Source organism: Chroicocephalus ridibundus, chromosome 1 (assembly GCF_963924245.1).
Source record: "Chroicocephalus ridibundus chromosome 1, bChrRid1.1, whole genome shotgun sequence".
Lineage (NCBI taxonomy): Eukaryota > Metazoa > Chordata > Aves > Charadriiformes > Laridae > Chroicocephalus > Chroicocephalus ridibundus.
In genome coordinates, this window is record NC_086284.1 from 73,799,618 (window position 1) to 73,813,000 (window position 13,383).

Below are 13,383 nucleotides of genomic sequence, written 5' to 3' on the forward strand. Positions count from 1 at the left end.
TCACGCTTGAGAGAGGAGTTGTATTAAAAAATCCAATTGCAGTATAAAAAATTCTCCTAAAAGAGCATAAGAAGGGAATAGAACAGAAAGCACCAGAGAAACTCTTAAGTGGCAGAGGAATTGGAATTTGGAAAGAAACCTTCCACTTGTGCTGTAGATTTTTTTAAGAGGATTCCTGCATCTTTTTCAGAAGCACGTGTTTGTTGTTTAGAGGCAAGAATCATAAAATTATAGAATTGAGGTTGGAAGAGACCTCTGGAGGTCATCTGGTCCAACACTACTGCTCAAGCAGGGCCCAGGACACTGTACGAGATGCTATAATTTTTGATTTGTTATGGTGATCTGTGTTCTTCCACAGTCCACTGATCTATTTAAAATCCAGTTCTGCATAATGGTGAAGGGACTTTACCACATGAGTGGGATTTGTCTATATTCAGGAAAAAAAACCAGTGCCACAAAATGGATATCCTAAGCAGTACTTCTTACCCGTATTTTAAAAAGAGTGATATAATCACCTTCATCTCTTATTATTGCATTGTTAATGTTTTTTAAAAGAGAAGAATATTCAGATTTCCAAAAATATCAATTTAGTCTGAAAAGCGTATGAATTTAAAAGCCTGCTCTATGCACTGATACTAAATAAGTACCACTGGATATACAACTTTAAGCCATGCAACTCCTCAAAAATATTATGTTTAATATAATTTATGGTTATGATAATCTTAACCAAATTGTTGTCTCACAGTTAATTGGCTTCCTGTTTTCACTGGTATACCGGGTAGCTAATTATTTCCTACCTGTGTTTTTGTGTACTTAAATTGCTAGCTTTGGGAGTTGGGAGTGATGGTTGGTTTTTTTTCAACAGATCAAGAGTATGCACAACTCTTGAGGGCTTTGGTTTTAATTCCACTTAGGGTTTGTTACAGAGTTAATTTTTTGAACGAAAGCTTTGCCTCTACACTGTCAGAGTAAAAGTAAATTGCCAGTGAACTTGCGGCAGAATACTTTGTTTTATGTGCTTAAGTGATGAAAAGTAGTTTGGGTTTTTGTCAAAAGCTAAGAATATATCTGATTTATAGAGCTTGAAAAGATTTTTCGTCAAGAGAAGATAAAATAAATCTTAACACATTAATCTAAAATAATTTTCTAAAAAATAGAAGTTTTCTATGTATAGTTTCTTTTTTTCTTTTTTTGTTTATTTGTTTGTAACTAGATAAGGAAAATGACATCTCTTGATAAAAAGATAAGTCCTTGTCATGATTTGCATATTGCTGCACCATTCATGCTGCCATGGTAGTACAGTTCTGCTAACAAATAAATAATTATTGTGATTTGATTGGAGACCGCTGGTCAAATTAAAGGCCTTAGAAATAGCTTCTCTAATGTGAGCATGATTTTGGTCGCTCCCATAAACTCCTAGTAGTGCTGCATTAATACACCGAATCTGTGAAATCTTTTGTACAGCAACACAACATTTTGTGACGTTGAGAGGACATGGCTCAGAGTTTGAGATAATTGTCTTGAGAATGTAAAAACTACTCAAGTATATACTGATAACAATTAGGAAGATAAATACATAGCACTTGAAATGACCTGTAAATGTGCCTTTTTAATAAAAGATAACATTATTATATAATCGTATCTGTTTCAGAAATCATATTAAAAAGTGTGAGATGGAAAATGAGATCACAACCAATGGAATAAGTAGCTGGAATGAAGACGAGGAAGAAGAAAGTGATGATTTTGGATTTACGGAGCTGGAGCAGATCCTTCCTGGACGGAAACAAAATGGGATTCAGTCTCATAAAGACAGCACTGCCATTTTTAACGGACACACACACACTTCTACCAGTGCCTTAAAGACGCAGGATTGCTTGGTGCCCTCTGGCAACGGTGTTGCAAGTAGGTTCTCTCCAGGCCCTGTGCAGGAGGAGGGGAAGACTGAAAAAGGCATGGTTGACTTTAGAGACTGCACAACGCAGCAGTTGCAGAAAAGCAACAAAAATACAGACTTTTCGTGGAATCCACATAGGACTATGAGTAACTCATCCTCATCTTCATCTTTGCACAGTAATGCTAAAATAAATGGTGCTCACCACTCCACTGTTCAGGGGCCTTCAAGCACAAAAAGCACTTCTGTACCTACTCCTCCTTGCAAGGCAGCTTCCTTACATGTGTCCAAACCTTCAGATTGTAGTTTTATTTCTGACTTTTATTCACGTTCAAGACTGCATCATATATCAACATGGAAGTGTGAATTGACAGAGTTTGTCAACAGTCTGCAGAGAAAAAACAGCGGTGTCTTTCCAGGAAGGGAAAAATTAAAAAAATGGAAAGCAGGCAGGTCTGCACTTAAAACTGACACAGGTAGATACTTGTTTAAGAGGGTTTTTGTTGAGGAGGTGCCTTATATCTTTCTTTGTACATTAAATGTTTAACCGAGACTAAGTAGGTTAGTATTGACATTACAGATAGTATTCACATTCACTTGAAGAGCTTGGTGATTTCGATGCACTGAAAATTAAGCGATGCAACTGCTTTTGGTTTTGTTTGGGTTTTTTAACTTAAAATGTGACATAATGTGATACTCTGGTTTATATTCAGTTTTTCCTTGCAGAAATAATATTCCTGACTTTACCAAGATGTGTGGACTGATCAAGGGGAAAAATAACACTATACGCAAGTCTGTAGTTGCTGCGTGAAAATCTAAAGGGAAAAAACAGAAGAAAAAACCTTGCTGCTTATAGTTCAGTGTGAAAATTTAGAAGATGAGTAACATTTAGAAGTGAACTAAAATCTAATTTTTTTTTTGTTAGTAAGAGTTTTATATACCTTGTTAGGTAGAAGGTGTTAATTATGAGAAAATAAAATAGAAACTTTAAGTTGATGCATTGTTTTAGGCTGTTTGTCTACTATTAACATTCACATTTCTCAGAATTTTGTAAATGTAAATATCTTCTTGGTGAGAAGAAACAAAAATCTTTATAATTTAAGGTGGTAAAAACTCGATAATAGTCCTTGATGACTACTGTGAGTTGTACCAAAGTATATAAATTAGGGTTCAAGTTTTCTATTGGTGTATCTTCATACTAGGTAATGTGTCTGTTGCGACCTCAGCCAAGCCACAGAGCTGTATAATGCACGTGGATATGGATTGCTTCTTTGTGTCTGTGGCTATCCGAAATAGACCAGATCTCAAAGGTCAGTATTTAATTCTACATGTTAAGCCTTTAAAAAAAAAAAAAAAAAAAAAAAACCAAAACCAAACTTGCACACTTACAAAATGAACTTTGCATGTTCATCTCTTTTTCTGGCATCTTTGGTAGACCATACAGCTTTCATATTCCTGCTTACTTTCTCAAAATCCAAAAGCAAGTGGAAGAAAAAAATGGAATTCTCCTTGCTGTCTCCTTTCAGTATCTAAAGTAAGAAGAGAGAAGTAAAATCTGGAGTAACCATTCTCTGTAACATTGCACATGTCTTACTGAGACTTAACATATTAGAAATCCAGAGATCAAATTCTCGTTGTACCAAAAGCGGGTTTTGATCACTCTTTGTTTAAAAAAAAAATAAAAATGAATGAGATATCCTAATAATATTCCTGAAGTAATGTAGGGAGATTTGTTTAACTAGAAAAGTGGAAAGGTTAAGTCTGAGAATTAATTGCCTCTTTGCCTGATTCATCTTTTTCAAGGGAAATTTGCTTTGCCTTCCATTTTCTATCTAAGCTCTTGCACATGAAGTGTAATAAGAGCTGTAAGATGAACATTGGCATTTAGAAGTCTGAGTTGTGTGATCATCCTTAGAGCATAGGAAGAGTTAGTGGAGCTCCTTAGCAAGTTTTGGTGTTTTTTTTCTGTAAGTATACCATTCAGAAATGGAGATGCTAGTTTTTCTGTGCTAACGCTGAATTCTGGTGATGCACAAGTCTGAAGATTTTGTGCAATGGGGACCATCTGACACCCAGCTATTGTAGACCTTGGGAAAGAAGAGTAAGCTGTATATAGGATTCCTTTGCTCTCTTCTGTTCAAAGGCAGGAGCAACTGTATCAAAGATACTGCTGGTACGTTTGGGTCTTTAAAACTTTATTTCCTGCCAAGTTTCAAATGCCATCACTGGAATATAAAGAACCTAAGGCTTTTCTGCAAATACTTTTTCTGTTCCACAGAAAAAGTTCCTCTAGAAAAAATACATAGGTGTTGATATTGCTAAAAAGTCAAAAATTTACTAAAGATTTTATTTTGTGCAGTTATTTAAACAAGTGAAACTTGAGTGTGTTCATATGTGTATACTCTTCTCATTTACTTAAGCTAATAAACATGATGAAGTATTTAAAATCAGTAGTGTTTGCTGTGTCTTAAACTAATGAATCATTAGGGCATTGGTGAAGTTTCACAGCTTCCATTTATACTTGTTATTGAAGACAAACAAGTGTGGCTGTATTTTCACTCTTAAAAAGCTTTACTTATTTACACTTGACTGCAATTAAGACAGCAAATTCATAGTCACAATGGAAAGTCACTTTCATAGCTGTTTCCGCCTTTATGCTATAAGAGCGTATAAGCTTGAAAGAAATTATAAAAAAAAAAAGCAGACATCTTTATGATCTTACCCTAGTTGTGCTATTATTAAAATGTAAGCTGTTATAGATGTTGACTTACAAGTACCTGCATTTCTTCTCCACAGGAAAACCAGTAGCTGTAACTAGTAACAGAGGTGCAGGAAAGGCACCGCTGCGCCCTGGTGCAAACCCCCAGCTTGAACAGCAATATTACCAGAATAAGCTATTGAATGGCAAAGCAGGTACAGATAAGTCTGTCTGTCTGTTTGTCTGTATGTTTTTAACTTTTGTTATGGAAGACTTTTTTCTTAAAATTATTAATAAAGTACATGGTGGATAAATTAGGTTTTTTTTTCATGCGGGGAATTTCAGAAAAGAAATAGCTTTGGAAAACACGGTGCTCTGTGGCCTCAGTAATAACATGCCAGTGTGACTTCTTGCTAACTTTGCTCAGTACAGGTGAATTACTTTAGAGTAATTTTAGGTTTTACTCACTTCCATTGAAGTTGAGTGTAAAGTATAATGTTAAGTAATTTTTTTAAAGTAAGAAATAAGTACAAATTCCATTCTGAATAAGTCTATTATAGAGAAGAAGGTACAAAATAAATTTTAAAATGCTACTAAAGTTTTTTTACTGTAAAATGACAGCACATGGCCAGTGAGAAATTGATTGTTCGAAGTTGGCTTTGGAATTGCATGTGTACAATATCTGTGTACAATGAGTTAATTTGGGTGGTACTTAGAGCATTTTAGGTTTCTGGAAAGTCTGTGCAACTTCATGAGTTCTGTCTCTCCAGTACTTTGTTTCCTCAAAACCAGAGCATCTGTCGTAGTCTGAGAATTCCTTACTTCCCTGCAGTAATTCAGAAATTGGTTACTTTCTGTGTCTTCAGGAAGTAGTATACTAATGTAAACAAAACCTACTTTTACTACCAAGTTTTATTATTATTATACTGCCTGAACTGCATTTAATATGAGAAAAGTATATTGCTAAACATTGGCGACTTGTTTCTCTTTTTTTCTCCAACAGTCTGATTAATCATCTTGAAACTTAGTTTTTACCACAAGGTTGGTAAAAAGTACATATACAAGGGACAAAGGAGAAACTCAACTTCCAAATCTAAACTGAAATAGCAGCTGTCCCTCATATACGCACTTTTTACCAACCTTGTGGTAGCAAGTACTATTGTTGTAAAGTTTACGCCTTGGTGAGATACAAGAGGTAGAAAAAGACAGGTTGTTCTTCCATGGTTATTTCTGAAAGGTTAGTACTTTATAGAAAAAATCAAACAAACCTCTAATAAATTGACATTTTTCAAAGACATTTGGAGACAATGTATTGCAGGAGTTGATGCTATCTTATTTTTATTTTTATTTTTGCTGTAGTTTAAGAACACTTCAAAACTGAGGTAGAACACATGTTTGTGAAACCCGCTGGCCTTTAACATTTTAAGGACTTTTCAGGATGCTCCAGACTTAGCTTCTGCTGTGTTGTTTGCAGTGTCATGTAGAAGTGCGTTACAAGGATAGCTGTGGCTTTTATGGAGTTGGATTTTCTGTAGTATAGCTTGTGTATGAACTAATTATTGGTAGTTCAGTTTTATACAGTGACTTTGTAACTTTTGTTAGGACCTTATACTGAATAAGGGTGGGACTTTATACAATCAAGTGATGTTTGGAGAGTGAGGCAGTTAAATTACAGAAGTTAAGCTGATATCTAGCACATTCTTTGCAATTCACAAACTCAGTAGTATCTCTTCCACTATATTTATTGCTTAAGGGTACAGCAGATTTCAGCCTTATTGTATAACAAACTCAGTTTCTTACTGCAGCAGCTGTTTCTGGATATCCTCACATTCATTTCTTTTACTTCAGCATCCAGTCTCACTGGCTTGCACGCAAGCAGGCAGCTAGCTCTTTCTTTCTTGATACTTAGTCTGATTGTGCAACCTGTTGTTTTGGTGAAAGGATTTTTTCCTAACACTCTTTTTATAGTCTCTATCTCATTAGCTGCAGTTCAAAAATTTTTTTTCAGTCTCTTTATTAATTTTTATCTCCATGTACAATGTTTTTATCAACACAAAATATAACCTATTGTTTCTGCTTGCATTCTCATAAGTACATGGCTTGTCTTCCTTTTGGGGAAAAGAAATTACAGTTAGTTATGGTCTTAGACAAAAAGATGGAATTGCAGGTTAGGCTTCTCTAACATCACAGTATCTTAGTGTATGTGAAACACTTCACAGCATGCGTTTAATTGTGTCATGCCAGAGGTAAATATGGTCCAGTAGGCACATGTATCACATGGAAAAGTACTTTTTTCTAAAATATAAAAAATACAGAATGCTAAATTGTGCTGTTAAACATATACTATTCTGTTTGGGGACATGTTACATAAATGAAATCAGAAGGTAGTTGGGACCAATTTTGAACGTGAGCATATTTTTACATCCATGCTTCAATGTGGAACCCACTTCATTTTTTGATGCTTCATGCTTTCTAGGCTGTTCTCTGATTTTGCCTTCTCCAGGTCTTGCTTATTAAGAAAAATGTTCCAAATTAAAAAAAGAACCAAACCAAACAAAACCAAACATAAGCAAACAAAACCAAACCCTTATGAATCATTTTGACCAAATACTGAATTCTGCTGCTTCAGCTACTTCTTTTTTTGCAAATTACTTCTTTAGTGATACTGGTTCCCACCTTTGATCTGCGTTGTAGGCAAATATCTAGTGTCAATAGAATCTTGAATCTTTTATGAAATACTTTCTTTTTCTTGTTTGAATTCATCCAAAAATGCATAACTTTTAAATTTAAAAACTTGCTATCATTCTCACCCTAAATCTCCAAATTGGAGATAGCCTTTCCAGGTAGTAGAAATTACTTCTCTACATACGTGCCATCTTTAACATTCATGTTCTAAAGATAGAAAATTAACATATGTTAATCAGGATTCATAGTCTGGGGTCTCTTTTCCATGGCCAGGATGCCCAAGTTGTGAATGTTTTCTAGGCTTCCTTTCCCTCAACCCTAGTATCTCCCTTTTTTCATTCTAAAGAGCAGCAGATTTTAACCATCATATTAGTCACAGATTTATTCTCAGCGATTTCTTTTTCACAGACTTGGGTCCTGGCCTCTGATTTCTCCATCCGTTGCTCCACATTCACCATGTGCCTGTCTAGTTTCCCAGCTTTTGATGAGAGGTTCTCTACCTTGCCTTCCATTGAGGACAATGTGTTCTGCATTGCCCTGAATTTCACATGAAGTGGCTCCATCAGCTCATGGGGGGATCTGCTCTGCTGCGATGTGGAAAAAGTCGACGAGTCCAGTGAAGATAGACAAGATGACAGCATCATCTCAGGCCAGGGCACAGGAAGGCATGGACGAAAGAAATTGTTCTTGTCATTCTTATCTTTATTTGGGGCATAATTTTGCTCTAATTTTCAGTTGCAGACATCTTAGGTAACTTACTGAGCTCATCATAAGTTAAAATATTTAAGACCTAAAAAGGTGCACAAATTTAGCAGAAATTCTGAATAAAAGCAGTTTTTCACATGAGTCAGGCTCTACTCCTGCTGTCTCCACTCACTCATTACAACACTTCCTCTGGTCTGATATGTGCACATAGCGCACCACGTTTCCTTTCAGTCAGATTGTCAGTGTGCAAGTTACCAGTACCATGAAATATGATTAGACATTGTGTCGCTCTGAAGAAAACTCCCTGTTCATTATATTACAGAGGTGTATGGTATTAAATAGACTACAGTAAAGAAAATAAGCTATAACATACATACTATATTTCATTTTAAGTAAATGGAAACCTTTGGTCTTTAATAATACCTTGTTGGTTTGATTCTGATGGGGAGTTTGGGAGGGCATAGTAGTTTTTGCATCTAGTCATGTTTTCAGGCTGATCTATATGTATCTTTCAAGGTTTAAGTACTGTGAAAACCCAAATAGAAAGGCACAGAAAATGCTTTACATGATTCCGGTATTCAGTGTCATGGAATTCTGCTTTAGTACCTAGTATGCACTGGGCCTGGAGGACACTTTAAAATTGATCTAAGAACATGCAGTAAAGTTGTATAGAATTAGGGAAGGTCTGTCTCATTTTAAGTCTGGGGTTGCAGTATTTATAGTTGTGTCATTTTGATCCAAGATAAATCTATGGTGATACTTGAAAGAATGTGACGTATCCTAGTAAAAGAATTACTCGGAAGTAACAGCAGTTGTTTTGTCAATTAATATCCCCATAAGAGCGTTAAAGGAAATATAAGTTTCTAGCTAGTGTTTTCTAATTTAAGCTAATTAGCATTCTGGTTATTTCACTTCTTAAAAATCACTTTGTAGTATCTAGATTATTAGAAAAATAGTTTTAAGTCAGAGGTTGTAAGTATGATAAAAAGTGGGTTTATATTCTGAATTTAATTTCTGTGTTCTTGTGGTGGTTGTGCTTTTTATAAAAAGGAATGTAGCAAAGTGTCCTCTTGTTCAGCCAAGCGGTTGATAATAAATTTTTGAGTGTCTTGCATCTGTTTGCAGGATATGGTTCTAGCAGTTAGCCTCAAGTGTTTGATCATTTTTATTGTCATTAAAGCTAACTGAGATCAGTCTTATTTTACAGTATGGTGTATGTAGTCACCAACAAGCTGTTGTCTATTTGGGAGGAAATAATATTTTTCTGTAGCTTAATATTCTTCTCAATAATACGTACAGACCTATCTGCAGAGAGAGATTCCAGGGAGGGAAGGGAGGTGTAGTGTGTCTGTTGTTTATGAGTTTTTTTCTGAACCATGTTGTGAATCAATATAGTTTTAAGAACCTCTTCATCAACAGGTAGCAGTATAGAAATTGTATAAAATAAAATCCATAGGTTTTTTTTTGTTCACGTTCATTCTGTTAAACTGTTAGGAAAAATAACATTAAAAAAATACAAATGTTATTTTCCAAGCAGAAATTAGAGTACCTGATAAGCTGGACTCATCAGGCTGGGAGCATCCGGATTCCACACATGTGAATGGAGCTGACTTTGATCTCACTGTTCTGTCCATGGCTGAAATAGCTTCTTGTAGTTATGAAGCCAGGTAAGTAAAAGTTACCTGTCAGGTTCCTTGAAAATCTCATACAGGTAGGCATAAAACGTCCAAAAGTAGCAGTTGTTAAGTCAGTTTCATTACATTTATTTAGAGAGGAGTTCTTTTTTATGATTTCAGAAGTTGTAATTGTTAGAATTTAACACAAGATCTTCCCTATAGATGCTGCTTTTATGGGATTAAGAACACTTTGTTACTGAAGGTTTTAGTTAAAATCAGACAGTAAGTGTGATTACTAAACTTAAAACCATTTCTTGGGCAGATTATGTTGAGCATCCCCAATAGCATAGATAAAAAATGTTCAGAATATGAAACAACTTCTTATAAATACAAGCACAGTGTTGGAAATACAGTTTTCTTACCTTATGGAAATAATACTCCAGAAATTATTCATAGAACCATAGAATGGTTCAGGTTGGAAGGGACCTTAAAGATCATCTAGCTCCAACCCGCCTGCCGTGGGCAGGGACACCTACCACTTCATTCATATTCAGAACCTTTTTCAAGCGTGCTAGGATAGGCAGGCTTATATTTGTATCTTAAAAAGTTACGAGTTTATTTATTGCGGGAGCATAATTCTGTAAGCTTGCACAGTGGAATGTAAGACCTTAGTCACTGTAATATATGTGTGTTTTAATTTGAAACAGAAGATAGCATGTAGTGCTTTCTGGAGACTTTGTCTTAAGCATGTTCTCAAAGGCAGGCTATCCATGGTGCATGCCTGAATATTATACAGCTAATTCAAATACTTTATTTGCAGTTAGGTTTCTTACCTATTACATTGCTAGCAGTTGGACTAAATTCCTTGTCATTGATAATTCATTTTTGTGGGAAAAGAGAATGACTTCATTTGGAAATACTCCATATTAATTTGTTGAAAAGTTGGTACTCTATTTATTTGGTGTTTTTTTATTAATTCATTTTAGACAAATCGGCATAAAGAATGGAATGTTTTTTGGACAAGCAAAAAAGTTGTGTCCAGATCTTCAAGCAGTTTCATATGATTTTGATGCATACAAAGAAGTTGCACGGACAGTATATGAAATATTAGCAAGGTAACATGTAATATTTGTTTACATGATCTTTCATGGTAAGGTTATCAAGCATATTTCACTTGGCACAGCTAAATGCCATTATTCAGTTTTTAGTATTTTCATCTCCGTGTTACTCTTTAGCTTCAATGAAGCCATTCCTATCTGAGATCTTCCTTTTGCAGTATTTTGGTTATTTTGAGCACTGTGCTGTTTCTGAGCATTCTCTTCTTTTAAAGACAAATCCTGTAAACAGTAAAGATTTGAGTTCCAAAGGAGTCATTGTTATTTTTTTTACTGATTACACTATGAGAAGCAGATCCCTGCTTATTAGTGAGATTCTTCCAAGAGGTTTTTTTGAGTAACTTAAGAATGGGTTATTGGTGTAACATCTATTAGAAACTACTTTCTGGTTTAAAATGCACTTGAACAAAACTGAAAATTTGTTATTGTCAATGATAAATAAGTATTCAACTACGCCAGTTGTTCCTTTATAATCATGATGCATGTTGAAATTAGTCCTACATTAGTAATGTTACTGTAATTCACTGGTTTAGCATTTTTAATATGTAAGTGATGTGTAATACAAAATAAGCAGGGAAATGCCACCACAAAAGGAAGACTTTATTTGCTACATATTTGTTTTAACAGATGGTGAGCTGTTGCTGGTGTTTCACCTCCTTTACTTTGTATTGATAGCTATACTCATAACATCGAAGCAGTCAGTTGTGATGAAGCACTAGTAGATATCACTGAAATCCTTACAGAGACCAGACTGACTCCTGATGAACTTGCAAATGCTATCCGCACCGAAATCAAAGCCCAAACTAAATGTACTGCTTCGGTTGGGATGGGTAAGTACTTTATTTCGTTTCTGATTACAAGCAGTGCCTGCTATTGTTAGGTGTATGAAAACTATGTAAGATAATAAAAATCTAAGTGCTTTTGCGATGTGGAATATTATTTCCATTTACATTAAATTAGTGTAAATAAAAACGAAAAAAAAACTTCATCAGTGGAAGGTTTTAAGCAAAAATTGCTGTCACTTCTCCTTTGTTGTCTGAACAGCATGCTAAAATTCCATCTATTATATTCTTACATTAATTTTTATGAAATGCTACCATATTTTTCCAGTGGAAAACTTCCGTTTTTCCAGATGGAAAATTGAGCACAGATTCTGTTCCTTATTGGAGATAACAGTAAGAGTTACAGGATGGCATGATTTAGGGTAATTATTAGAAAGTATTGAGAGCAAACAGTTGTGTGATTTGTAATAGGTATTGTATATGAAATCACACATCTGTAAGGACTTCCTTGATTTCTTTTCACTTAGCCCCTTCCTTTCTCCTTTGGTTTTGTCCCTAATTAATACTATTGTTGAGTATCTGTAAATAAATATACTGAGTTTATATAAGTGTGTGAAATCCACTTGTGAGACAAGCTGAAATCCATTACTGTAAGCAGAATTCTTTTATTTCTTATGATATCAGAGTACAGAGACTGTAATTGCCTGGATTCCTGTTTGTGTCTTGTTTTGACTTGAAACACGTTTGTAATCTCTTTTATATGCTTATTTAGGGTGTTTGTTTTTTCTATAGAAAGAGTGGGATTAGTTTTTAAACCATTATTTTCTAATCTGATATCATAATTCTCTTACTGATTGAAAGAGACAAATACCTATAAGCAATTTTTTTTTCTCTAATAATCAGTTTGTGTGAAATACTGGAAAATAATTTCAGTATCCTTTCTAGAAATTCATGTGGTAGGTACACAACAAGGACTTTGTCTCTTCACTCATAATTCATCATTAAGTAAAAAAATCAGAGGAAACAATTGTACTCTTACATTTGTAAGTACTGTACTATTACATGAATGTAGAGACCTTATTTCAAAAACATAGTCTGCCAGAAACATAAATCTTGTGTAAGTGATTTATATGTTGCCCAATGAGAAAGTTGTACTAGTATAATAAAATGTAAATTTGAATAGATACTGTTATACTGTTGAGATCTCGAGAGCTCTCAACACTGTTGTCTGATTAGAGATAAATTAAAGAAGGACATGCTTACGGCAGTTGAATAAATTTAAGTTTTACCCTAGAGATTTTAGTGGCTAAACTGGTTTAAAACAATGCTAGTGAAAGATTAAACGCTCATCAATAAACATCCTGTATCTTGGCTTCTCATTTGTTAGGTGAGGTGTTAGTTTTTTTCCTACTTTACTTCAATGTTGTGGGAATAATACGTTGCAGAAGGTAGATCACTGAGATTTCATGGTATTAGAGGCTATGTTGGTACGTTTGATAGATAAGAGGATCAAAACTCTTCAGTACTCTATAGACTAAACATGGATCCCCAAAGTTAAACAGGAAATTGAATGAGGAATCTGTCATTAATTGTTTCATCAATTTAACCTCTGAGGAGAAACAGTGCACATAAAACTCTGTTACTGTTCTTATTGACTAAAGTTTTAGAATAGACAAAAGAATGTGAATGTAGGTGGAGAACATAAGAAGAAGAGCAATAGTAACACACAGTGCTGTGAGTTGTCAATTCCTCTGACCTTTTATTAGTTTGCTTTATCTTAGAACGGGGTGTTTGGCAATAATGAATGTGTTTGGGTATCTTTTCAGAGGTCTTACTGGCTGGGCATGAATAAGCCTATGAACAGGGAAGAAAAAAAAGATTAAATAGATCT

The 13,383-nt window shown here is 34.7% G+C and overlaps 1 protein-coding gene across 5 annotated transcripts in view; it reads left to right on the top strand.

Annotated features, from left to right (window-relative positions):
• REV1 (REV1 DNA directed polymerase) overlaps window positions 1-13,383 on the top strand; it is a 60,052-nt gene that overhangs the window by 23,470 nt on the left and 23,199 nt on the right. For 2 of the 5 annotated variants that reach the window (XM_063339588.1, XM_063339596.1), the window contains 6 exons: window positions 1,652-2,367; window positions 3,094-3,201; window positions 4,688-4,804; window positions 9,514-9,646; window positions 10,582-10,710; window positions 11,386-11,540. In XM_063339588.1, the coding sequence (XP_063195658.1) occupies window positions 1,652-2,367; window positions 3,094-3,201; window positions 4,688-4,804; window positions 9,514-9,646; window positions 10,582-10,710; window positions 11,386-11,540 (1,358 nt within the window). Of the gene's footprint in view, window positions 1-1,651; window positions 2,368-3,093; window positions 3,202-4,687; window positions 4,805-7,710; window positions 8,025-9,513; window positions 9,647-10,581; window positions 10,711-11,385; window positions 11,541-13,383 lie in introns of those variants that run through there. The other 3 variants (XM_063339605.1, XM_063339615.1, XM_063339624.1) reach the window with 3 other exon arrangements.